Raw genomic sequence first — 27,468 nt, 5'->3', positions numbered from 1 at the left:
TTCTCTTATATTTCTGGATATCCCCCATCCTGTCTTATCTCCTGGGGGGATTTTCTAGAGTTGTTATCAAGCAGTTTGACTTTCCATTTCCTCCAGCTCCTTCCCCTGATCGGCAGCATAGTCCAGGCATCCTACGGTTGAATCCAGAGGAGGAAACCGAAAGGATAATTGAAATGCAGCGAGTGGAAATCAAGCATCTTCGAGACCAAATGCAAGGACAGGAAAAAGCCCTTGCACTCCGGCCTGTGTCAGGTGGGAAACTTCCCATGCTGGAGATGGACAGAAGCACTGGTGTACCGTCACAGTGACCTGTGCAGAAGGAGCCCCACAGGACCACTCAACTAATCTGCTCTGCTCTGCATCTCTAATCAGAGCAAGGACGCATTCCTGCCCCAACCCCCTGTTTTTTTGTTTTAACATCTCTAATTCTCAGTGGTGGCAGAAAGTGAAATGAAACAATAAACAAGTCAGACTGGATTTGTCTGCCTAATGCTAATTTTTTGCAAGTCTCCAGACAGGAGAAGCAAGTGGAAGAGCAAAGAGCTCTAATAAAGGGATCTGGCTGCTCATAGGTGTCTCTGCCACATGGCATATCTTGGTTCCATCTCAAAGCAAAGTCCATTTGAGACAGAGCCCTTCTGTATGGCATTAATGCAAACGGGCCAGGAAGGCTTGAACTCCCTGCACATTCTCATTCACTGGTGTCTCCTGAGCAGGTCTGTAAAAAGATAGGGCTTTCCCATTGATAGCAACACCTTGGTTGGTCTATCAGAGACCCTGTCAGTGCCCTCTATATGGCAGATCTATTGCTCTTTGCTGAACTGCATTTTCAGGTACTCGCGGAATAATAAGTCAATGCACAAATTAGCTAAAACTATGAACCTGCTCCCCATTGGTGTCTGTTTTGATCATTCCCCTAATCCTAGAGTCCTCCACTATTCTCCACCCATTCCATCTGACTTTATTCCCTGTTCATGCAGCCATCCCCCCATTTCCATCCCACCTCTCTTCTCCCACACAGGTCCTAACTGGAGACTATAGTGCCTTACTCTCGATGCCCTTGCCCCCACTCCCAATGATGCATTCCCTGATGCCCCAGATTCTGCCGGATACACAGATATATGGATATAGTGTTGGAACTCCTCTAAATAGTAAGCAAAGCATCATGTTTACACCTTGTTCTCTCTGTGCTTCAGTTGATTTGACATCATGGCTCACATGCAGTAGGGTTGTGATTTTCCATGCTTTTGGCAATGGGTGGAATATAAGCATTGAAGTGTCCAAACTGTAGAGAAGGAGACAAAAGGAAAAGAGAGAAATATCACTATATGTCCAGAAAAAAAAAGTTTCAGGATGCTTCTAGAGGAGGCTTCTACTGGGCAATTGCACTGCCGCATTCATGGAATTTTATGGAAGGACCAGATGTCATTGTCTTCCATTTGTAAACCTTCTGTGTTTTCCCAAACTTACATCTTTTTTTTCTCATCAGAAAGAAATCCATTAAGGAAAAAAAGAATAGCTGCACAATGCTTCTTAAGGGTGCTTCTAGATGAAGGGGACCTAGTGCTAACAATCCAATGGCATTGTGCAGCTATTCCATTTTTTCTTACTCAACAGATTTTCCACAGTAAGAAAAAGGATGGAAGAAGCAGTGGAAAAACATGGGAGGGCTACAAATGGAGGACAGTGACATCTGGACCACCTGTAAAATTCAGTGAATGAAGTAAGCTGATAGCGTGATAAAAGTATTGTCTAGAAGCACCCTGAGTGTTAGGAGACCTCTGTGTGGAAGCACCCAAAGAAACAAGGCCAACATTAATTTAAAAATCTAACAAAAACAATATAAAATTGTGTGTGTAATGTATTACAATAAAAATAAGTAAGACATCATATGCTAGTGAGAACCAAGGGTGGTGTAGTGGTTAGAGTGTTGGACTGGAACTCAAGAGATCTGGGTTCTAGTCCCCACTCAGCCATGAAGCTCACTAGGTGACTTTGGGCCAGTCACTGACTCTCAGCTTACCTCACAGGTTATTGTGAGGAAAAAATGGAGAGAAGGAGGATCAGGTATGCCTCTTTGGGTTCCCTGCAAGAGGTAAAAAGGCAGGATATAAACTTAATAATAAATAAGTGTAAAAGGAAGGATAATTGGCTTAGAAGTATCAGTGGCAAAAAGGTTAGCAACTTACAGTTGATAACAAGCTCAACACAAATCAGAACACAATACTGAAGAGGGCAAAAGACTAGTGCATCAGAGGCACTGGAAGCAGGAGATTTCACTCTAATTAGCGTGGGATGGAATACTCTGTCCAGTCTGAAGCACTTTGTTCTAGGAATATCAACGAATTGCTGGATTCAAGGAAGACAGACAAATGTGACTGAAAAAATATGATTTGTGGTCAGCAACATTTTTTAAATCAGGCTATATTGTGTACTGAGCAAGAGCCAAAGAATCAGCCACTTTGGTTTTACTTACTGACCAACTCCTATGGTAGCTGTTCACAATGGGGGGAGTGGGTTAAAAAGCCCTTTGCCTCTGTCTCAGCTTACATGGAAGAAAGAGCCTGAAGTGCATGATAAGGGAGGCCCTTAAGATCCAGAGCTGTGATAGGGGCCAACTGTGAACTGTCCTGGGAGTTAGATTGATCTTCTAAGCCACTCATTGCTTATCCCTATATAAGTGCATTGGGCCACACTGACTAACCGCTGCAGCCCCTTTCAGTTTTAAGTGCCATTCACCACATTCTGTGCCGATTCTTGGAGACTGATCTGGAATGCCATGCAAATTGGCAGGTGGTTTGTGGGTAACAAATGCAAAGAGATTTAGGGAATGAAGCTCCAGTTCTGATTAACATTGTTGAAGGGTAAAGGAAAGCAAGAGGTCCTCCCTAAATTATAAATATATAACTATTATTTAAAAATATCTGTAGTGATGATGCCTTAAGAAGGAAGGTGCTGTCCAAAGTCAGTTACTTGCATTGTCCTCTGTAAACTAAATATTGCTATTTGTTGTTCAGTCGTTAAGTCGTGTCTGACTCTTCGTGACCCCATGGACCATAGCACGCCCGGCCTTCCTGTCCTTCGCTCTCTCCCGGAGTGTGCTCGCATGCCTACAAATCCTAGATCATTCATATCCAATATTCTTCTCTGTGTCCATCATCAGTTCTTTCTGTAATGAAAACAGATGTGATTCAATCTTTTGTTGATAATTACTAGGTGGGTAGGAATGATCTTCCTCTGACAGGTGTTGTAAAACACTCCCTAATTGTTTAGCTTTAGCTGCATCATGGTATAAAGCTGTCCTTAGGTCAGAAGTTTTTCCTATGGCACGTGTGCACATACACACATATACACTTAAGTAGTTTGACAACCTGCCCAAAAGGAGATGGCTTCATCCTAACAAGAGAAGAGAACTGAGCTGCTCAAAACTGAAGAAACGTCTCACCATTATTATGGAGTCCAGCATTTGCAAGCAGATAATTCCTAAATCAGAGGATGTTCATAGAACAGCTGCAAAATAGTAATGTAAGTTTCATTATATATTTTAGCCACACTCACACCTCTGCCTTGGATTCTGAGGCAGCAGAGCAAATCTTTGTGCTCATGTAATACAGTATCACAAGTTAGGTTTTCTCTACAGAAAGGTACATTAGTGTTCTGCTTTGTGTCCACATCATTATGGAACATGTTTCCCATCCTGAAGCACACTCAGGCTGCATTTGAATGTGTGTTCTCCCATCATTGTCCTAGTAACACCTATGTGTCTTTAGCTGTAATCATTGGAGGCACAGTATCAGTGCAGCATTGTCTCCTGCTAAAATGTACCTCATTAAATCAGACAGGACCACTTGAGAGGAAGGTGGCTAGTTATTGTGTACAGTTTTGCAAATTGGAATCAATCAGGGGAAAGGCTTTGAGCACTGGATTGGAATGAGAAATACTGCCACAAACTTACATAAAACTTGTGGATTGTAGTGCAGCGATACACAGCACTGGACATTACATTGGACATAATATTTGCATAAATCCCCCAAAATGCCTATTTAGCCTATGAGGGGAAATGTGCATTTCTGATGGAAAAAAATGCGTATTTTTCCAATTGAGAAAAATTGCACACTTTCAATAATGTGCACTTTTCCCAACTGAAAGAGATGCTCACATTGAGGAACACAAACAAGGCAAAACAAGCTTCGAGAAAGAATTAGGAGAGCCTCAACAAATTCAAAAATTGCATGTTTGTCCATCCCTAAGATATGCCCATGATCATTTCTGGGAAAGGACTGTGGCATTGTAACAATGCACACAAGTCAGGAGAGATATCAAGATATGAAGAAATTGAAGAATTATAAAATCTAACAGCTTGGTGAAGCTTAGAAATGACATTACCTTCTGGAATAGTGATTTTTTTGTTAGGAACAAGAGGCAAGTGGGAAATGTGGAGGAAGCATTAGGGCAGTACAGATGTTTTAGGAGCCAATAGGAGACAGATATTGGTGTGAGAAAGTAGTGAAAGAAAACAGACTAGGCATTAATCTAAGAGGAAGGGAAGTGATTCCTAAGCTGCTGCTGCTGTCAGTCACCATCAGCAGCTCTCCTAGCACTAAGGCTGCTTCAAACCCCTGGTGGCCCTTGGCTTATGTTGACAGAACTGAGAGTCAGTGTGATCTGGTGGGTGGATTGTTGAAGTTAGTCAGCTTCAAATCTGAACTCAGACATGAATTCACTGAATGGACAGAATGGAAATGGTTCTCTATCTGTAAAATGGAAATCATAGTGCTCCTTCTTATTTTATTTTATTTATGTCATTTCTATACCGCCCAACAGCCGAAGCTCTCTGGGCGGTTCACAAAAATTAAAACCAAACAGCACAATAAAACAATTTAAAATATATAGAACATTAAAACCACAATATAACAATTTTGTTGTTCAGTCGTTCAGCCGTGTCCGACTCTTCGTGACCCCATGGACCATAGCACGCCAGGCCTTCCTGTCCTGCGCTCTCTCCCGGAGCATGCTCAAGTTCATATTCATTGCATCGGTGATGCTCTCTAACCATCTCATCCTCTGCCGTCCCCTTCTCCTTTTGCCTTCAGTCTTTCCCAGCATCAGGGTCTTTTCCAGGGAGTTTTCTCTTCGCATTAGGTGGCCAAAATATTTCAGCTTCAGCTTCAGTATCTGTCCTTCCAATGAGCAATCAGGGTTGATTTCCTTTAGGATGGACTGATTTGACCTCCTTGCAGTCCAGGGGACTCGTAAGAGTCTTCTCCAGCACCACACGTCGAAAGCATCAATTTTTTGGCGTTCAGCCTTCCTTATAGTCCAGCTCTCACAGCCATACATTACTACTGGGAAAACCATAGCTTTGATTAGACGGACCTTTGTCGGCAAGGTGATGTCTCTGCTTCTTACTATGCTGTCTAGGTTTGCCATAGCTTTCCTCCCAAGGAGCAAGCATCTTTTAATTTCATGGCTACAGTCACCGTCTGCGGTGATCTTGGAGCCCAAGAAAGTACAACCACAATAAAACCTAGCAGCAGTGCAGGAGTTTAAAATACAGATTTAAAACAGCAAAGCTAAAAGTTTAGAAAGCTAAAATGCTAAAATGCCTGGGAAAATAAAAAGGTCTTCACCTGGTGCCGAAAGGAATACAATGTAGGTGCCAGGCAAACCTCACTAGGGAGCTCATTCCAGAGCCAGGGTGCCACAGCAGAAAAAGCCCTCTTCCTAGTAGCCACTCGCCTCACTTCGTTTGGCAGGGGCTCACGGAGAAGGGCCGCTGATGATGATCTTAAGGTCCAGGCAGGCACGTATGGGAGGAGGCGATCCTTCAGGTAACCTGGCCCCAAGCCGTTCAGGGCTTTGAATGTTAATACCAATGCTTTGAATTGGGCCCGGAAATGGACTGGCAGCCAGTGCAGCTGAAAAAGTACTGGCGTAATATGAGCTCGCAGGCCAGTCCCCGTTAACAATCTTGCTGCCCTATTTTGGACCAGCTGAAGTTTCCGGACCGTTTTCAAAGGCAGCCCCACGTATAACGCATTGCAGTAATCCAGACGAGAAGTTATCAGAGCATGGATAACAGTAGCTAGGCTATCTCTGTCCAGATAAGGGCATAGTTGGTATACCAGCCTAAGCTGATAAAAAGTGCTCCGTGCCACTCCGTTCACCTGTGCCTTAAGTGACAGTTCTGGGTCCAAGAGCACCCCCAAACTACGAACGTGATCCTTTAGGGGGAGTGCAACCCCCTCCAGAACAGGTTGAATATCACCTAGCCGGGCAGATGAACCACCCACTAACAGTACCCCCGTCTTGTATGGATTGAGTTTCAGTTCATTGGCCGTCATCAAGTCCATTACCATGCCCAGGCACTGATTCAGAACAGCCACTGCCTCACCTGGTTTTGATGAGAAAGAGAGGTAGAGCTGGATGTCATCCGCATATTGATGGCACCTCAGCTCACACCCCCGGATAACATCCCCCAGCGGTTTCATGTAGATGTTAAACAGCATGGGGGATAAAACAGAGCCCTGTGGAACCCCATGGCATAATTGCCATGGCACAGAGCAATAATCCCCCAGCACCACCTTCTGGAATCAGCCATCCAAGTAGAAGTGGAACCACTGCAGTGCAGTGCCTCCAATTCCCAACCCAGACAACCTATCCAGAAGGATACCATGGTCGATGGTATCGAAAGCCGCTGAGAGGTCCAGGAGAATCAACAGGGTCACACTCCCCCTGTCCCTCTCCTGGCAGAGGTCATCCCACAGGGTGACCAAGGCAGTTTCCGTTCCAAAACCAGGCCTGAAGCCCGATTGAAATGGATCTAGATAATCCATTTCATTCAATAGTGCCTGGAGCTGTCCTACAACCACCTGCTCAAGCACCTTGCCAAGGAAGGGGATGTTGGCCATTGGCCTATAATTATTAATATCCTCTGGGTCCAGGTTAGGCTTTTTCAGGAGCGGTCTAATTACCACCTCTTTTAAAGCGGCAGGCACCACTCCCTCTCTCAAGGAGGAATTTACAATCTCCTGGACCCAGCCGGACATCCCCTCCTTGTTTGATTTAATAAGCTATGAAGGGCAAGGGTCAAGCACACAAGTGGTCGATCGGACTTGGCCAAGCACCTTGTCCGCATCCTCAGGCCTCAGTAACTGAAACTCATCCAATAAAACTGGACCAGATGGTGCTCTGAATGCCTCTACCAATGGAACAGCATTAATCATGGTGTCCAATTCATGACGAATCTGCGTGACTTTATCTTCAAAGTGCCTTGCAAACTTATCACAGCATGCCACCGAGGGTTCCACCGTCTCTCTCCCTGGCCCAGAATGTAACAGGCCGCGAACCACTCAGAAAATCTCTGCTGGACGACACTGAGAAGATGCAATGCTGGTGGAAAAGAACTGTCTCTTTGCCACCCTCACCGCCACAGAGTAGGCTTGATAGTGGGCTCTTACCTATATTCGGTCAGACTCAGCATGAGTTTTCCTCCACCTGCATGAGTTTTCCTCTAGCCATCTCCCATCTTGCTTCATTGTCCTCAGCTCAGGTGTATACCAAGGAGCTGGCCGGGCTCTGCTCAGAGGGAGAGGGCTCTTGGGCGCAATCGTGTCAACCGCCCGAGTCATCTCTGCATTCCACAGAGCGACCTGGCTTTGACAGAAGCACCAGCCATACCAGCAGGAAAATCCCCCAGAGGCCTCTGGAATCCATCGGAATCCATTAATCTCCAGGGGCGGACCATTTTAATAGGTCCCCCACCCTTGCAGAGGGGGAAGGCTGCCAGGAGTCTAAACCTCAGTGATCTGACCATGACAAAGGGACAGATGTTAATTCCTCCACTTTCAGATCACCATCCTCCTGCCCAGTCGAGAAAACCAGATCAAGCGTGTGTCCTTTTATATGAGCTGGGCCGATAACATGTTGGGACAGCCCCATGGTTGTCATGGCGGCCATGAAGTCCTGAGCTGCCCCGGATACAGCGGCCTTGGCATGGAAGTTGAGATCCCCCAGGACCATCATCCTAGGGGTCCTCAACACCAAGTCCGAGACCACCTCTGTCAGCTCAGGCAGGGAGTCTGATGGGCAATGGGGTGGGCGGTACACCAACAGAATCCCTAATCTTGTACTTTGTGTCCCGGGTACCCAACACAAGGTACAAACACTCGAGATCTGCACTCGAATGGACAGGAAGCCTAGAGAGGGAGATTGAATTCCTATAGACCACGGCAACCCCCCCTCCCTGACCCTCGAGTCGCTGTTGGTGCTGCACTGAGTACCCAGGAGGGCACACCTGGGAGAGAGTGACCAGTTCTCATAAATCACCTTTGGGGAAGTATGAGGTAATGTGGTACTGAAATATGTTGTTACTGGAATTTAGGAATACAAATTCAGTCTGGCTTTCAACCAAATAGGATGCAAAGCTGTTTTTGGTAAACGTCTTGTCTATACCCAAAATAACATAAATGATGTATTGGAAAAACTATCTTGAGTATCTTGTGGTAAAGGTACTGTCCACTCAGAACTACTTGAATAGATTTATCTATGCTAACAGGATTTTGGAACTTTTAAGTTAATGCGGAAAAGGGAAACATGTGTATGATAGTGCAAATCTTAGGCAAAATTCCCCATCTCCCCATCTTGTTAATCTACAATGCAAGCATCTTATTCTTTTACTGAATTCTAGATTATACCATCAGGATGTAGAGGTCTTGAGATCTAAAGGCTTTGCTACATGCCAAAGTCTGACCCAATCACATCTTAACTAATATTCCTGCAAGTCCCTACGCCCTTTTAAATCATAACATACTATCCTAGGCACCTAGGCACTGAGATGAGACTCTGCTCATCTCCCAAAGTCCAATAAAATACTTCATTTTTGGCCCCAAGGAAAGCTCTCATTTCCAAGAAGTATGTCAAAGGGTCCCAACTTCCTAATAGGCACACAGAAGTGCAGGGTGGCCATGTTTCTGCCTGGCACCACCTGGCTGCCTAATCATTGGTCCCATGTCTCTCTACTGCCCCTTAGCAAAAGGCAGATTGTGGCTGTGATGCTCTTTAAGCAGGAAAAGTCAACTGTCTTACAATGAACCTGCCTTGTGAGGGCTACTTTGAATCTTTGTCACCCTGTATTTGCTTACCTCTTTCTGTAATGTATATCCTCCTTTCCCTTGCTCCACCTGCTCTCTTATTTCCTCTTTCCTCAAGCACACAGTCACTAGGCTGGAATGTTTCCAAGGACAACAGGAGGTTGTCTCTCCAACCCCACCCTGCTTGAGAATGTACCTGCCTGAGCAAAGGTCAACACATGCTACAAGCCTATCAGATGGGGCATCTGGTATAAGGCAGACACAGGAAGAAGGTGGGACTTGCACCTGTTGCTTCACAGGCAGACTCAAGCAGTGAGGGAAGAAGGTAGATTTTAATGTTATCCTCCAGCCACATCCTGAAAATTGTCCCATCAGTCAACTCCAATGGAAGGAGAATACAGCATAAGCATCCCAGCCAGCCCAAGAGCCTGGGCAAAGGAAAAATCTTGCTACAGCATCTTCTGTGAAAACTCAGCTTTAGGTGAGTAGAGTCCATGTCCCTCCCAGCAAATATCTACTTGTCTCCACAACACATTGTCCTTTTCCCGTTTGGTCATGGTTTGGAGGGGTTGCCTTATGAAAGCTTTTCCAAAGGACTGAAACAAATTCTTTCTTCCCCCCCTCTTTATCTTTCCTGTCCATACTCTACTGCATCCTTACACACTGCTGAGGTATTGGTATTACCCACAGTGCAGACACCTTCAGGATAGGAGAAATAGTGGAAAGTATATGAGAACATGTGGAAAGGGGATCAAGGAACCTCAGCACCACTATTCCTGTATGGTTATCCTCATCCAGTAGTCCCCCAGGCTAAACACAGGAAGGGATGAGAATGAGCATGAGAAGTCCTTTCCCATATGGGTTAATGCTGACTAGCTGACAAACCAAGCTGACTGTAATCCTTGGCAGGCACTCTAGCAAAACACAGCGAGCAGTGTTTTAAGCTGTCTGTGTGTCAACAGCAGCACAACTCCCAGGCAAGTACCGCCTAGAGCGCACAGCTGCTCTTTTGCCTGCTCGGCATCTAAGTGATGTGGATGGAGACATGGACTTGAATCTCATGCCACTGCCCATGATCTAGGATCAGCAGGGCACAGCCACTTGTTCTGCCCACAGTTCAAACTTCACACACAGCTAGGGTGGAAAGGTTGTATTTAGCTCCTCTTGGTCCTCCTACCAGTGGCTTTGCTTTGATTTCTCTGTACGTTTGACCTCAGCTGGCAGTTTGCCCTGAACAAGCCTGTTCTCACTTTAACAGTGATCTCATGCTCTGTCCCTGCTGGAGAGGGGACTTGGCCTGACACTGTCAGGCTGTGTCTGGATCAGACACCTCCTCTCTCTGACCACCTGGTTCTGCCAAGGCGAATCTCCAGCAGTCCTTGGTCAAGATGCTAATCAACTGGCCAGGATAAATGGGGTCTGCTATCAGGATAAATGGGGTCTGCTATTATCTAGCTGCCCACCCCCTTAGTTCCCTGTAATGTTGCTGCTGTACTAAAGTTTCCTTAACTGCTGCAGCCAGAATAAGATTTACTGCCTGTTTACTCAACGTTTGTTTACTCAAAAGCAAGTCCTATAGATCCCCAAATAAACGTGAATGGGATTGAAGCATTAGATAGTGGTAGATTTTAGTGATACAGCAGCTGATCATTATTGGGCCTCATGGTTTTTTTCTCCCATATTACATAATTTCTGCCTGCACTCAGAAGTAGCCCCTTTCGCTGTGCTGCTTAGTCCCACAATTGATATCTGCCACACACAAAAAGTGCACTTATTTTAGCACTGATCCAAAACAGGGTGGTGCATTTTGTGGATATTTTCATACCCTCTAATACGACTTTTCCAGCCATTTTTGCCCTTCTTGGCAGAAGGCTATCAAGCTGTTTATAATGGGTACATGTCCCCATTTCCTAATGCAACCAGGTTAGCACTCCCTTGAGCTGCAATGCATATTGGAAGTGCTTCCCATTGAAAGAAATGAAGTACAGAGATACAACATCCACATCTGGATACACATCCCCAAATGGATGTCATGTCTTTTTTACTGCATTCCTTTCAGTGGGAGGTACACTGGCATGAGCACCCCCCGCCCCGCAGAATGGAGAGACAAGAAAAAAATCACATCACGGGAGCTCAGGGCTAGGGTTTATTTTTTAACAAACATTTTCAAGTAGCAGCTTTGACAGTGAAAACCAAACCTCATGAAAATTTGGCACAGCACTAAGTAATGCTTTTCTACTTGCAGGAGATGTAAGTGAAACCAGTATGTGAAATTTCCTCACCCAAATATGTAATAATAATAAGAGAATGAGCTCTGTGTTTCATCCTGCAAGAAGCTTTAGGCGGCAATCCTAAACAGAAGTAACTCAGAGGTAACTCCCATTTGAGTTTAATGGGGCACACTCCCCATTGGGTATAGGGCTGCAGCCTTAAGCTGCCAGCCTAGATGGCAGGATATAAGGTACCTGCACCGGAAGTGTCTTCATTTATTTACATTAGCGAGGGGGTCTGTTTACATAGGTGCTTCCAGATAGAGGTATGCTAGCATTACCTTGCAGACAGTGTTGTGCAGCAATGTCAGTTGTGTGTTTTTTCCTTAAATGGGTTTTCTGCAGGATGGGAAAAAATGGAAGAAGCAGTGGGAAAACATGGGAGGGTTCCGAGTAGAAGATGCATCATCTGCAGCCCCTGTAAAATTCCATGAATGAAGCAGGCCGATGGTGCCATAAAAGCCTTGTCTGGAAGCCCTCTTGAAATAAAGGTCTATCCCAACCTGATTTCAGAGCATCGAAAGGTAGATTAGCCTGGGAAGATTAAGGGGCGCCATATAGACTTAAAGAGCATCCATTTACCCATGAAAATTATTTCATTTTCTGGTCTCTTAAGGTGCTTCCACATGAGGGAAGCTCTGCCTCATCCACAGGATTTTAGCGGACATCCAGCCATCATTGTCTTCCTTTTGCAATCCCCATGTAATCCTCTCTTCTTCAGCCGTTTTTCTTTCTACAAAAAGTCTGTTAAGGAGGAAAAGACAAAATAGTTGCCTTTCGATTGTGCTAGGAGTCATCTTTCTGGAAGCACCCCTACTATCACTTTCAGTATTCTTCTAACTGAGTCTTGCTGTTGAGGTCCTGGAGATATTCTGAAACTGTCCAAGCAGAGATTTGCATGAGAAAGGGTTACCAGCATTAGTATTTCCGCCTAATCTTCCTAATAGGTATACTTAGCACTCACACTTCCTGCCTGGAAAAGGGGACACTTCACAGGATACCTAGAGGGAGAAGTCAGAAGTGCATGGCAGGGGCAGGCCGAGAGGGTGGGGAAGAATGTGTAGAAATGTGTGGTTACGTGTTGGCAAGGTCTGCAACCTAATCCAAGCTGGGCTAGATAAATCTCATGAACTTGTATCCTGAGCGGTGACAAAGAAGACGTAGCTAATCATGCAGGAAGCCGTAGCACCCAATCCAGGTCTCAATTCCTTCCTAACAAAGACTATATCTCAAGGGTTAAGGCAGCCTTGACGCAAGCATCTATTGTCCAACAAGCTGGAGAGCCAGTTGGTGACAAGAGGCAGATGCTGATGAGGAACCATGTGAGGCTGGTGCAGTGAATGGGGCTTTATTACTGTGTGGGTTCTCTCCCTCTATCGCTGTCCTTGCTGCCAGCACTAGAAGCAAGCACTGCTAAGCTGAGGGATGTTTGGCTGACTTGTTCCAGGAGCCCTAGCACAGCTTACGGTTTGATGCGTGAGGCAGGGACCCTTGCACCTTAGCTCCTGGAGGAAAGTTTGCTGAGGGGATACCCGGGACTGCAGTATCAGTGAGTGGAAACTCTTGGAATTCCTGGAGGGGAGGTCTGGCATTGAAGGGCCCACTGACCTATCCCATTAAAAGTGAGCTGTGCTGTCACTACAAGGACCCTAAGTGGGAGGTCATTGCAAAGCAAGACCTTTGGCTGATCCCTTGAAAGACAGGGATTCACTTTAAGGGCCTCTTGGGAAGAGGCTTTATTGCAGGGGTATAAGCACAGCTTTACTGTGGTAGACCCATATAGCCCTTTAGTCAGGTTTTAAGTGTAATAGCTGAGGACACTAATGCTTATCCAATCATTGCTAGCATCTGGTAATCTACTATTTAGTCAAGAGGATGAATGCCCTGAGTACCTAAGGAAGTGGCTATGGATATTGCTATTTTCCATGTATTTTGCATGTGCTTTGTAAGAAATTACATCTTGTGCTTCAATTTCACAGGATGCCCGCCAGCTCTAGTATTATATAAAGTACTGCATATCCCTTATTAACGTTTCCCAAATCATTCTTGATCTTTATAGATTTATATCCAAGCCTGCCTACCCGTATCTTTCTAGCTGTTTTCTTTGTATGCTGGAGTCCAGGCTTTTTAGGCTGTTCTCATGTGGAAGGCACGTTTTATTTCTGCTTACTTTGATTGCTTTTTTTGGCCTGCACAATTTCCAGGCCTGTTATATTTTCCCCCCACTGTTTTGATTTTGTGATTGTTGAGCATATTTTTGAATTGTTTCAGTGGATATTGAGAACTGTTTTAAGAACCATGGTGGTTAAAAAGCAGTATACAAATTTTGAAAATAAATTCATTAATAATTATCTCAAACAATTTGCATCATCTATAAATGTTGCTACTTTGCCCTACAATCTTGCCAGACAGTATGCAGGCAAAAAGGTAGCTTATTATTTTAAATCAATGTGTGAAATTCATTTCACATTTCCCTCCATCACCCACTCCTTTTCTGCTGCTCCACCCCCAAAATCCTCACAGCCTCCAGTGCTAATTCTTCTGACTATCGGTGTGAGATTCCCCCCCCCCCCCGCAGCCTACCTTCCTTCCTATCCCCCGATGGCTGTGGCTGTGACTTCTTATTTTGGTTACATTCAGCCTGCCACTGCACTAATGAATGTTTCTGTGCTGTGAAATGCCACAGACTGATGGTTTGCCTGGAGAAAAAACAAAACAAAGTAGGGAATTTAACAAAATAAATTTTGTGTCAAGGGGTGCAACTGCTAGAAGGAGAAACTGGAAGAAATTCGAGTGACAAACATACAGGTAGCAAAATGGTGAAATAAAAGGAACTTACCAGCAATGCTGGCATCAAAGCTAAATATGGTCGGGCACTTGCTAAGGGCCCACATCCCAGCAGACAAGAGCCCTGGGACTTGTTTCTCCTCTTCACCATTGCAACCTGCTTGTTAACCTGCCTCTCCCTCTGGCCCGGACAATGGTGATGGTGAGAAGGAAGAGAAGCAGTAGATGCCACTGCCTACTTGCTCCCTCACTCACTTTTTGCCTGTCAAGCAAGCAAGTGGTAGCAATGATGGAAAAAGGGATGAGGAGCAATAGCAGTGAGAAGGGATCCATTGAGGGTGTCTTGCCCAAGGGCCCTCAAAAACTTGGAGTGCTGCTTCTTAGGCAAAAAGATTGAATTTGACGAAGTTACAGAATTAATGTGGACAGAGATTTTTATCATTTTTGCAAAATATATTATGGAATTAGCTATGTAAGAAAGATTTTGACATTTAGAAGGCAGATATATCTGAAACTTTTATTCTGAGTGTTTCTCATCTCTAATGTAAGTCACCAATATGCAGCAAGCTTGGTAAGATGTCTCTATGGTCTTGTTGGGACTAGTTTGAAAAGGCCCACGGGACTGAGCCTCTAATGCATATTGTGCATAGCGCCCTCAGGCGCAAAGTAGATGTGACATCCCGCCACGTGTGCTTTCCTGCCATGCTTTTGTTTTGTTTCTTAAAGCCAAAAGCCATCTCTGTAGGCTGCAAGTTTTAGCAGATGGAACTGTAGTGGAGCGTAACCCTTACCATCTTGCTGGTTTTATGCTCGGATTCACTCCCCCAAACAATGTGATTGATTCCCCAGATAAAAATCCGAGAGCCAGCGACATGCTTTCGACTTTCATGTTTAGCAGGACTGCTGAAGTTCTTTCAGCCTGAGGGCTGGATTCCATTTCAGGGAAACTCTTGGGCGCTGCAGTCCAGTGGTGGGTGTGGCTGAAAACAAAAGGAGTGAGGCAAAAAAATACCAGCATAGTTTAACTAAGCCTTAGGAGATGCATTTCAACATTTTAGAATTGGGGGGGGGGGCTGTAGAAAAGCTGGGAAGCCACAAATGATCAGTGGTTGGGGGAAAGTGGGCAGGGCCCTCTGAGGAATCCAAGAGGGCTGGATCCGGCCCTTGAACCTGAGGTTCTCTACTCCTGCCGCTCCATCTACCTCTCCATCTCTGACTCCGACCCAGTAAGCAATGCTGGGTGCAATTCAGCCTTCCCCAACCCATTGGCCATGTGGACTGGAGATGATGGGAGTTGTAGTCCAACACATCTGGAGAGCACTACATTGGGGGACATTGTAAGACATGCTTGCCATATATCAGAAGAGATGTTAATACAGAGAGAAAAATTCAACATCCTGAGGATATCAGCTTCTGTCTTCCTTTCTTTTTTAAAGGATTCTAAGCACTGCAAAGATAAGATTGCCCTCAAAATGTGTGGGCAATGCTTGGTGAAACTAGTAAAAAGCTGTGGGGTGTGTAGATGGTAGAGATATGAGCATTTCCTGCATAATTTGGGGGCGACTCTATGGCCACTGGAAACAAAATTGTGCAAAACCAGAAAATATATCCAAAAGTTTCATACAGACAATTCAAGCTTTAATTACAATTTACTTATGAAAGCAGGATCCTGCTTTTCTTGGCACAGAAGTAAGTTTGCCACAGTACAGAATGTTGATTTATGTTTCTAAGACATGGCATAGAACAGCCCTGCCCATAAAAAGCAGGTTTTACTTGAATGGACATTAGCTGACCCCATAAGGAGTGGTGTTTTCACTTTAAGGGACCTGTCCTCATGGCTCTCTCTCTTTAATCCTTCTACACTCTGGAGCAAAGCTTCGATGGGCGAAGGATCACCCTCCTTTCTGAGAAGCAATCTTCAGCCGATAATCTTTTGCTGTCGATTCCTTTTCAGATCAAGGTCGGGGGTCTGGTGAGCTTGGAAGTGAATGAGCTACGAGACACTGCAGCACGTTCCACCACCTTCTACCTCCGACAGAAGTCTTCCATCTTTTCTGTGCTGTGCTCCGAGTGCTTCCAGCAGAGCAGACTAACCAATGGGCTGTTCTCTTTCAACTCTGCCATTAGCCACTCTCACAGGAACCGAGTGAGACGGTTGCCTACTCCGCCCCTGGAGGAAATGTCCCACCCACCTGGCTTGCTGTGCCCCTAAGTGCCAGCCAAAGTGGCACCTGCATCTTCATTCTCCTCTTTGTGTGTATGAGCCGCTCCTGTGTCCACCATGCCTGAATTAGAGCACCTGGGTGCACCCAGACCCCATGCTAATGCCAGCCAGATCCAGAGGAATATCCTGGAGGAACACGTGGAGCTGTGGTGGTTCCAGGAGCCCAGAAAGTCCTTGGTTTGCTATGGGGTGGCTGTGGCCCTGATCCTGGCCTGTGGGGTCGGGGGCATCACCATGCTCTACAGCACCAGCAGCCGCTCCGGAGAGTGGAGGCTGGCGGTGGGCACCACACTCTGCCTGCTGGCACTCTTGGTCCTGCTGAAGCAGCTGCTGAGCTCCGCCATCCAGGACATGAACTGCATTCGCCGCCGGGAGCAGGTTGAGCTGCTGAAGAGCGGCGGTGCCTCGGACTGTGCCGTGCTGCTGCTGGCGGCCCTGGTGCTGCTGGTGTGCGGCACAGTCCTCACAGCGCTGTCCGCCACCAGCGTGGGCACCAGCCCGACTGCGCCACGCCCCTTTGCCAGCATGTTCATCAGCGGCATTGTGCTCACAGCCTCTGGGGCCATCGTCCTGCTCAGCCTACTCCTGTATTTGATGTGGACTTCCTGCTGTCTGGCTGCACCTCGAGCCCGGGATGCTGGCAACAACAGTACCCTCTTCACCATATCAGGGCGCATCTCGGCCGACCAGCAGCTGCCTGCTACCTCCAGCATGGCAAATCTCATTTAACCCTCGAGCCAACGGGCTGGTGGCTGCAACCTTCACCCTACGCTCGAATTCTTGACATTGAATGGGCATTTGCACTTTACTTTGCATGGACCGGCCTGACCCAGCAGCCACGTTCCAAGCTGAACTCAGCCACATGATGGCATCTCCACTGCAGAGTTGTGGCAGTGCCGCGAGAGCAGCCTGGGTTTGTTGGGCAGGGACCGCAGCTTCACCTTTGAGCAGTGGGAGAGAAAAGTGTGGAAGGAGGAAAAGTTAGGGTAAAACAAAACCGGAGAACATGCAAAATGATCCAGTGGAATAAAGAGACAAAGACTCCAGGTGTTGAAAAACATACATGTGGTTTTATTCCAAGAAGTAGCCCTATGTGCTTCAGCCCTGGGTATGGGCCTTCTTCAGGGGTGAGGTTTTTTGAATAAATGACTTATCTTTTTCAGAGATCTCTACACGCATTTATATTTTTTTAAAAAAACTAATCCCTGAAGAAGACTGATATTCAGGTCCGAAACTCATAGGGCTTCTTCTTGGAATAAAACCAGATATATGTTTTTAGCATCCTGAGACTTTATCTCTTTTTTCCATCAGAGGAAAAAATAGCCATCATTCCAAAGAAATGGTTTCTGGCATAACAATATTATAAGGGACTGGGACAGCCTTTCCTAGTCTGCTGCCATCCAGATGCTTTGGATTTCAACTCCCATCAGCCTCAGCCAGCATGGCCAATGTCAGCAATTCTTTGAGTTGTAGTCCAAAGCATCTGGAGGACAACAACTTGGAGAGGGCTGGACTAGAGGGTTTGGAATGTGGATGGCTGAGGAGTATCTCTTTCACACCAGTTTCACTGAAAATTCTGCTCAGCCCCAGCTGTGGCTTCAGAGGTAGCACCAACCATTGCCCCACTTATTAACTGAAGTCTCAAAAATGACAGCTGCAATTCTCCAGAAATGGAATATGGTGCCTAATATGCATTTTTGTGCTTGTGTGGTGTGATTGTCAGAACCATAGCATGCACACCATTTTGTTCTGGCCAGTCCATCTACATAGGCTAAAGGATAGCTAAGCTACATGGAGCTTATTTCCAAAGTGTTTTATCTTCCTAGCCTGCAGGTTGAAGAGGTTGGCCAAACACAACACTATTACGACCCACCATTTACAGCAGGAGAAAAGAGTGGGTGTACTCATCCAGAAGCATCAATATGTAGGACTGGAATATACGAATGACAGACAGAGCTGGTACAGGGGGCGGGGGGCTACTTCATACGGCAGGATGGAATAATATCTAATTTGCTTAATGGTGCTACTCTGGAGATCTCTATGCAGTGGAAATCATTATCACTGGTGGAGTATGTACAGGGTTATTTTGCCCTGGACCTGACAAGACTAAGTGTGTGTGGTTTCTATCCAGCCTAGTGGGCTTGCCATGTCTATCCATTCCCTGCTACCCCAAAGGATGTAGATCTGGGATCCCCAGTGTGGTACCCATGGGCACCAATGTGCTTGCAGACACCTCCCTTAGCGCCCATCAGGCTCCCTGCCCCTCCTGATTTGTTAAAGATTTTTTTTTTAATTACGAAAATGTTTAAAAAACAACAACCAGGAGGTTGGCATGCTGATGTTTTGTGACTGGTTACGCCCACCATGACAGTGATTTTGTGAAAGTGCTCACAAGGATTCCAAATTCCAAATGTGCCCCTGGCCTCAAAATATTGAGGGCCCTTTTTGTAGATGAAATCAATGGGCACTACTTGACTTATGTCAATGGGATGCATCCAATGTTTGTCTAACTTAGGCCCCATTCATTTCAATGGGTCTACTCTAGGTAGGACTAACATTGGATGCATACAACTCAAATACTACACCTACTCCTGATCTGTAGTTTCCCCCAGCCTAGTGTAACTACATCTGTATCTTGAGGTGGGGCCTAAGCCCTGCTTCATGAAGGAGCCCAGGAATCGGCTGCTTCTGCCTTGGGTTTGATGCCACACAGGTAGTGCACGAGGCAGTGTTTGCTACAGCTGCATAATTAAAAGGGGTAGGTTGGGCTCAATGAAAGGCTTACAAAAGGAAGGGAGACATGAAAGGGTCTCCTGTGATCACATAATGGTAAAGTTGGAGCTACACGTTCCCCATTTGTCCTTATACCAAACACAAGCCATATATGTGCTTACCTGACTTTGTTGAACAGGAGATCTGGATTTCTATACTAAGAAACTCTGAATTGTGCACTCCGATTAACTAATGCAAATTAGACACCAATTCTTACATTTGTCTTTTTCATTCCAAATGCAACATCTGTCAACTTTTTGAGCAATGGTAGTAGGGAAAGGAGGCGTGTGGAGTGCTCTGTTGGTGAACCAAGGTGGGGTTTGCTTGCAGAGGAAGACGTCCCAAGAATGCCCCCCACCCCTTTCTCAGTTGTAGTGCAATGCAGCAGGCTACCTTCATCTGCTTAAGCAGTGACCCTGATAGCTCTCACAATGCTGGATCCAGGGAAAAGGTGGTGTTGCTTGGGTCAGCCTGTCGCCCTTTTAAATCTCATCTTGATTCATCTGTGTGCACTGAAAACCAATGTGAAATAAAATACAGGGATTGTAATGGCTTGTTGCTTCACGTACTAGGAGTGTGGGGTGCAGCCAGTTACTCCCCAAGCTGATTCAAGGCTCAGACCTATGAGCTTAAGGGTATCTATTCTTCAGCTCCAGCTACTGTCACAGCCAATTTCACTTGGACACCTTAGCGGAGAACATGTTAGCAGGTTTGCCTCTGCTCCCCACATCCCAAATTGCCCACGTTTCCATGACCCCTACTTTACCAGGTTCTGTTCCCATGCCCGCAAAGAAACTGGCGCCAGCTGTGGATTGTTACACCTTGTTACACCCTGAAGTCTAAGGCTCTGAAGTCATACTTGTCTTCTATCTTACAAAATCAGTTGAAAGTCAAAGTTGCAGCCCTTTTTCATGCTAGAATTGCATGCAACGATAAGCAAGAACTCCAGAGAATGCTAGCTTAGTGTTCACCCCCTTTGCTTTTGGCCCAGCCCACCACTAGAATGCAGCCCCCGAGAGCTTCTCTGAAATGGAATTTGGCCCTCGGGCTGACAGAGGTTCTGGATCCTTACTCTACAAGCAAAACACTGCAGGTTCGGTCTGAAGATCTCTGCCTGAAAACCTGGAGCACCACTGCCAGTTGTGGGAGGCAAGATATAGCACATAATACAAGCAGCCTTTCTGAAGGTAAGCTGGTCTAGGGCTGGTGAGTGCCTGGATGGGAGACCAGCAGGGGACCCGGTATACACCACTTTGTGCTCCATGATGGAAGAAAGGCAGGATGCAAATTCAATAAATAAACATGCATACAGAGAAGGGAGGGAAATGAGGAGCACACAAATCACTCCTTGTTTTCCAGCTCCTGGTTTCTAGATAAGCACTCCAAACGGAACAACAATATGCATTTAACACAATGTAGAGAAGTATCCTCTACTCAAGCCACACTGTGAGGTCCTCCCAAATATTCACAGTTCAAGTGGTAGCAACTCCAGGCATGGACTGAAGAGGCATAACGTTTACCCATCTCCATGAAGTTCAAAAGAACTTTGTACTGAAACTATTGCTGATAAGTCATGGTTTGAGATGAGTAGAAGTCCCATAGAGTAGCCATTAACATCATTTTATTAATATCAAAAGCATACACTGAAAACATGTCAACTTTTTCTTAAGACTGTAAGAACATGTAATGCAATAAAGCAATGCAAGAGGGAGCATCCTTGACTCTGGCTACTCATGAGGCATAATGGCATTCAGCAGAGGGCTATCTCACTCCTCTTCATATCTGCAACAGTATGGATCTGACAGAAGGAAGGGGAGAAAAATGCAACAGCAGAAGAGGAGAGGCAGAAAGTCAAATGATAAAGCAGCCTTTCCCAACCTGGAACCCTCCAGATGTGCTGGACTACAACTCCCATAATTCCCAGGCAGCGTGGCCATTGGCTGGGAGTTATGGGAGTTGGAATCAAACACATCTGAGGACATCAGGTTGGAGAAGACTGGTACAAAGGCAAGAGGCTCAACTTGTTGGCTGCAGCGACTCTGAAGCACTCCAGGCCACCACTCCGTGGACATAAGCAACACTGACATAATATCTGTAAAGTGTCACACATCCCTACCCTAAGGAAACTCAGTGTCCCGACTTAGGTGCAAGATTAGTCAAGGGTGAAAAAAATCCCCACCGTGGAATCGGGCTAGCTGGTGCAGCAGGAACTGGATTTGCAGAAAGCATAGGATCATTTCCTCTTTAGATTTGTATTCTCTTTCCTCAGCGCATGCAAAGCCAGTCAGCTTTGCCAGGCAGAGAAAGAAATCCCTTGGGGAAATGTGCACCTTAACCTTGGTCCAACACTCAGTCAACTAGTGGGCACCATTCTGGCCTTGAGTAGAGAGAACAGCACCGAGGCCCCCTTCCAGTACATGTGGCTGCGGAAAGTAATCTTGAGCCCCACATTTTCAAGTGTGTCCTTAAGAACAGTTATAAGTACATCCTTGGGTATGCAAGTAGAAAGCCAGGATATATTGAATGGTTACTTTTCTACTGGACTGCACTGTAGAAAGACTGGACAGTAGCCAACCATGGCTACTGAACATTCATGCTTCTCTGTACTGACTAGATATACATAAAGCCATTCTTAATTGACTTTGGCATGCATCTTAAGACATGGGTCTTAAGCGGTGTGCCTCAAAAAAAGAGTTGTATAGGAGACATCCCAGAGCTGGTCCTTTTGATCTCTTACTCCCAAGCCTGAAATGCATTTTGCCTGGTCCCAGCTCCTCAGCAAGTTCCCATGTGGAGCCAGTTGCAAAGATGGCATAGTTGCTATGCAGAGAGTAAATAAGCAACACAGGTGGGACGATTATGGAAAAGTTACAACTGTGCGGGTACCCAGGAGCTATGCAAAAGCATCTACGTGTGTGGTAAGAGGTATGCGTGTGAAAATGCACATCCTTGTTCCCAAAAGCCACACACAGAATGCATGTTGGTGTTCAAGGAAAGCTAATGTCTGCACGCATGCCCTCGCCACCAGGCCTAGTTCAAATTAAGCAAGGCGCTCCGCCACATCCCCAAACAAATCCAACCAATAGCAACACACAACTGTTCTTGCCCCATAGCAGCAGCAGGTGGAGGAAATGGAATGTAAGAAACCTACATAATCTCTGTAAATATAAAGGCGGGGCTGAGGCTTCCCCAGCACCAGCCCTGATGCCTGGAATCTACACACTCAGCTGGAAAAGGAACAGGTAGTCTATTGCCCATGGAACGAAGGCCAAATGTGCTCCCCCAACATTTGACGCACCCCCCACCCCGCCCCCCAGGGTCAGAGACGGTAGGAATGTTGGTTCCAAAAAAGAAGCAGGCCATTAATCTGAGGTACAGATTGGAGCGGCAGACACTAGAGGTCTGGGCAGAGTCAAGATCAGAGCTGTTGTGTAAGTGCAAAGCACAGTTTGAAGGCCAGTGAAGACCTTGCTCTACTGCCATTATTCCCAGGTCAAGCCCTAACAGCATCAGGCACAGCCGCCTGCAGCAATGCACATTTGATTTCGCTACAGCAGCATTTCTGACCCAGAGTCTGATCCTGGCCAGCAACCTTGGCTCTAGTAAAGACTGAAGTCCATCCCATTATCTAATGAACACAGCAATGTGAGACTTCTCTGGCGTCTTGCCAGTAAGAATGCTGAGCACTAGCATAATTAGGCACTTAGTTAATACTCTGACAAGCAATAGCAAACTACAAGCAATAGAGATCAGTGCTTCCATCTTCTCTCACTAAAATGAGGTTCTCATTATCAATGGCCAAGACTCTAGGTCTTCTCACCTGACCCTGGTCATTCAGCACCACCTTCCCAGTCTCATCATCCACCGAGAATTGTATCACCTTGAACTGATCGACCACAAAAATGTTCCTGTCTTCGTCGACACAGACACTGAATGGCTTTGTCAACAGTGAAGTTGAGGGTTTCAGCACATTCAGAACCAGCCCAGACTTCTCCATGATCACAATCTGTTTTTTGATGAAGTCCGAGACAACAAACTCCTCCCAGTTATTTACAGCAATGAACAGGAACTTTCCCCCATGATAGCCCTCTGGCTGGACTCTGCCAACACACAACCCAGATGGATTGTACAAAGAGATGGAACAGAGAGTTCCCTCGCTAACAGCCACGTAAGAGTCCTGATATGAGGCAAGGGCATAGGAGGTCTCGGAGCCTCTCATCTGCAGTTTACGCAGGAATAGGCCATCAAGAGTCAGAAAAAAAAGATGAGTCTCTGAGGAACAGGCCAGGATCTCTCCACAGACAGAGATACCACAAAAGACAGAGTCAGCATCAGGAATGGGCAGAGGAATCCCTCCCTGCAACTGACCACTGGAGCTATACTGCTTGATCTCATCATTGGCCTGATCCAAAAGGAGAACTTGGCCAGTGCGAGGCACAACAGCAATCCCAGTGATATTGGGGGTTTTCCTGGAGGATGGATCCTGTTCAAAGCTATAAGCGTACTCTGCTCTTACCCCGCAGGCAGTGGAGGAGGAGGAGGAGCTCTTAGCGGAGGAGTCCGACCTGCTCACACAGGAGCCTGCATCAGAAAGAGTGTCAATAACCTCCCCACTCTCCTCGCCAAGAGAAGTGAGCAACTGGCTGCCTGGCTCCAAACGCTGCACATCTCTTCCTGGCTGCTCCCCAGGAAACACAAAACTGAAAAGTGGTGCTTCAGAGAGTTGCTGGGGTTCATCCCAGGCAATGGCCAGCTCTGGGAACTGGCTTGGGAATTGCTGCAGCCTGTGTGCCTGAAGCTCCTCCACCCTATTCCTGATCATCCCTTCCAGATAAAGGATCTCATAGTCCTTCCCTACACAGAGAATATGCTGAGAAAACTCCTGCGTGCTCACTGCTTTGTCCTTCTGAATCTGCAGCTCCTTTCGCGCCAGGCAAAACCCTTCCAACTGCTCCGTTAGGAAGACGTGCAGTTTGGCCAAAGCAGATTCCTTCTGGGCAAAGATGTAAGTAGTGATCTCTTCCACATACTTGCAGATTTTCTCCTTGATGTGCTCTCCCTCCACTTGCAGTTTGTCCATCGCCTCTTCCACAGCTTTCTCTTGTTCAGAGATGCCAGTAATGGTTCCCTGCAGGCTCTTGATCAGCTGCTCCACAGAGGGCCGTTCCCGCTGCACCGCACTGGCCATGGAGACCACTTTGTGCTGGAAATGGTCCAGCATGCGACAATCCCTGCAGATGGGCAAGCTGCAGGTGTCGCAGAAGAAACGAAGCGCCTCATGTGGGTGACCCTGGCAGCACAATTCCTGCAAGAACCTCACCTCGGTGTCGTAGTGCCCAGCCAGGAACTCTTCCAGGTTCACCACCTTATGGTGCAGAGTGAGGCGGGAGCAGCAATGGCCCTGAGAACACGTCTGGCACAAGAAATCCTTGCAATCCAGGCAACGGGAGGTGGCAGCCACAACTTTCTGAGCAGCGCAGATTGTGCACTCGAAGTCCTTGTTGTGCTTCATCTGGAACAGCTCCAAGAGACCATTAATGAAGAAGTTGGTCTTCAGGCCAGCAGCACCTCCTGGGACCTCCGTCTGCAGACGGCACTCAGGACACTGCAAGGTCCCATTCTCCACCAGGGGCTCCAGGCACTCATGACAGTAGCTATGCAGGCATGGCAGGATTTTGGGCACCATGTAGAGGTCGTAGCAGATTTTGCAGGTCAAAAAATCTTCCCGGATCAAATCTTGCAGTGATGTGGAGCTCTGGGTTGCCATGTTCCTGCCTGGCAGAGCTACAAACAGATCAAAAGTCAGTCACCATGGGCCACCCAGGTCCCGCACCAAGTAATCCACCTTGGGAAGAGGGTTGAGAAGTTGTGTCATTGAACTTCACTAGCTCTGTACCTACTAGTTCTCAAACCCATCAGAAGGGAGGTAAAGCTCTGGTTCACAGAGATGTAAATGTAAATAAGGAACTGTGGTTAGGGAACCAGGAGCTGCCCATAAAGGAGCTGGAAATAAATTACCAACGTCAGTATTGTAGCACATGGGAGATGAGGAAGAGATGGGACAGAAAAGCACTTGGCCAAACTGAGGCAAGCAAAGATGGGCTTCTCGTATATTACACATTGCCTACACCACTGAAGCACCCCAGTATAGGAAAAAGCATGAAAACCATGCGCAGTGATAGCACCAGAGCATGGGGCAGGGAGGTAAAAAGGGAAAGGGCATTGTGGGGGGAGCTTTGCCCCATATGTTAAGATTTTTGGAAGAGAAATCAGTATATTTCACATTAATACTCCCAAGCCTAAGCATATTTTCTCTGAAGTACATCCTACTGATTTTGATGGAGTTGCCTTTCAGGTAAACATAGTTAGGATTACAACCTCATTTTCATTTCCAGTTCATGATTCAGTTATAATTTCCACGTGCTAGCCATCATGTTTACTGAGCAGTGAATAATACTGGAAAACCTGTCTCACATGCCCTGAAGTGTACAGGCTTGTCACCTCTTTTCCCGCATTACCTTTAAGTGTTGAATGACAGGCATATATTGCCTTTAGCAGCTGAATGACTGGCAAATACTGAACTGATGCAGCCTTGGCTGGCTTGGAGGTAATGGGATGAAGAAATTTAACATGCTGAACTTCTTCCTACCAAATAGCTGCCAAAGGCACAAAGCCTCTATGACTGAGAAATGGCACTCTTCCAGCATTCTCTTCCCCTCCTCTGTTCTGTCCCCAAAAGACAGATGTGAGCCCCAGGAGGCAATGCTCTTTATATATACTGATTTATGACAATAAAGCATTCCAAATATGTGAAAAGTGGCTATCCTTCAAGTAATCACAGGAGTTGAGCATATGGGGATGGGCGGGAGGCAAGCTACTTGTCTGAGGGTCACCCCTACCCTGGCACTGCAATGTTTCAATCCGAGATAATTGTAATTTGCCGAGTACAAGAAGCCCTGTGAGTGAGATGCTCAAACACGACGATCTATATACGACTTTCATGCTTCTGAAAGTCCCAATAGGAACTTTCCTCCCGTTGCTAACAGCAGGCGTGGGGAGGAGGCGACTCGGATTGGACTGAAGCGGAGGCAAAGGTTCAAAGGCCCCCTTCCCCCATCACAACACTGATCCGACTCAGCCTCCTTTCCTACTCCAGCCTTTAATTCAAAACAGTAACAAACTCCACGACGAACGTCACGATGAACGTCCAGTCTGGCCTCACTTCTTGGTTCAGGAAATGCGAAGCGATCCTCAGCCCCGCAGAGAAAGACGGAACCCTGCAACACACCAGCGCAAGAGGAGAAGAGCCGGGCGATGCTTTCCGGACTCTCGGAGGAAAGCTATGTAGGCCCCACGCCTCCTCCGCCTCCCTCTCTGCCAGCCTTCCCCAACCAGAGGCTCTCCAGATGTGTTGGCCTACAACTCCCATCAACCCCAGCCAGCGTGAGCAGACAAGGGACAGAAGTGCGCGGCCTTCCCCAACCTGGCGCCCTTCAGATGTGTCGGACTGCAACTCCCATCGGTCATGCTGGCTGGGGTTGATGGGAGTTGCAGGCCAACACTTCTGGAGGCCACCAGGTTGGGGAAGGCCGCTCTCTTCTGTCCCTTGGCTGCCTTGTCAGGGACCTTTGCCGGCCCCCTTTCCCGCTGCCCGGCCGTGCCCTCGCAAGGTCTCTCCCCACGCAGCCGTGCACATACTTGCGAATGCCTTCTTCAACGCAGCCCCCCGCCACGCAGCTCCCGCCTCGCGACGTCATTTCCAGAAGCCGCTCTACCTCGCTCATTGGTGATCGCAGAGCTAGAAAGATGAAACTGGTCCACGCCCTCTGCGTGGTTTGGAATCTCCGTTTACTCTCAAAAGGTGGGTCGAAAGGAGCCCGGAAGTCATGCCTGCAGAAAAAGGGGGCGTCAGTCGACTTCTCCTTAAAAGAGCCATGGATCTAGGGTCGCAGTTGAAGGCAGCTAGGAGCTATTTAAGGAAGAAAGCGTCACAGACAGCCTTCACTTCCGGTTCTGATTGGAATCCTCCATATAAGGGGAAGAATGGGGGCGGGGGAGTACATAGGAATCAATGTAAATAAAACGGGCAGGGTTAGAATCATAGAATAGTAGGGTTGGAACGGGCCTACAAGGCCATCAAGTCCAACCCCCTGCTCAATGCAGGGTTAGGGCTGTGCTGGTGTCTGTGGGGCAAAAGATGATAGAAGAAGTAGTTAAACGCTGATACTAGTAACGAGTTTAATTTTCGTTTGTTTATAAATATAAGAGGTATTAGATGTGCATTTTGGAAACGTAGGGCCTTGGTAGGTTCTTAAAAGATCTG

At 46.7% G+C, this 27,468-nt stretch overlaps 3 protein-coding genes across 6 annotated transcripts in view; 2 read left to right on the top strand and 1 right to left on the bottom strand.

Moving 5' to 3' along the window:
• Positions 1–476, top strand: part of CFAP57 (cilia and flagella associated protein 57) — a 37,492-nt gene extending 37,016 nt beyond the window's left edge. The window contains exon 22 of the mRNA XM_084852810.1: positions 97–476. Coding sequence (XP_084708936.1) covers positions 97–308 — 212 coding nt within the window. The 3' untranslated portion in view covers positions 309–476. The remainder of the gene's footprint in view (positions 1–96) is intronic.
• A 4,825-nt stretch (positions 477–5,301) lies between these two features.
• LOC146348299 (E3 ubiquitin-protein ligase TRIM56-like) lies at positions 5,302–26,872 on the bottom strand. Of its 4 annotated transcripts, XR_014790590.1 has the most exons (4): positions 26,844–26,872; positions 22,966–24,929; positions 19,539–19,657; positions 15,756–17,314 (listed from the first exon to the last, which is right to left on the bottom strand). XR_014790590.1 is itself a non-coding variant. In XM_084852814.1 (3 exons), the coding sequence occupies exons 2-3, from the start codon at positions 24,910–24,912 to the stop codon at positions 5,340–5,342; spliced, it is 1,950 nt and encodes a 649-aa protein (XP_084708940.1). In that variant the 5' UTR covers positions 24,913–24,929; positions 26,844–26,872; the 3' UTR covers positions 5,302–5,339. The 4 variants fall into 4 exon arrangements, 3 of the variants coding, with proteins under 3 accessions (XP_084708940.1, XP_084708938.1, XP_084708937.1); XM_084852814.1 differs by lacking the exons at positions 15,756–17,314; positions 19,539–19,657 and adding an exon at positions 5,302–5,342; XM_084852812.1 differs by having other exon boundaries at positions 15,769–19,657.
• TMEM125 (transmembrane protein 125) lies at positions 9,388–20,781 on the top strand. Its single transcript, XM_084852815.1, has 2 exons — positions 9,388–9,573; positions 16,104–20,781. Exon 2 carries the CDS (start codon positions 16,431–16,433, stop codon positions 17,100–17,102), a length of 672 nt encoding a protein of 223 aa, XP_084708941.1. The 5' UTR covers positions 9,388–9,573; positions 16,104–16,430; the 3' UTR covers positions 17,103–20,781.
• Positions 26,873–27,468: the final 596 nt, after the last annotated feature.

This window comes from Heloderma suspectum, chromosome 4 (genome assembly GCF_057233095.1).
Source record: "Heloderma suspectum isolate Gila_16-S chromosome 4, 16-S_ref, whole genome shotgun sequence".
NCBI classification, from domain to species: Eukaryota; Metazoa; Chordata; class Lepidosauria; order Squamata; family Helodermatidae; genus Heloderma; species Heloderma suspectum.
This window is presented reverse-complemented; position numbering and strand designations above follow the sequence as displayed.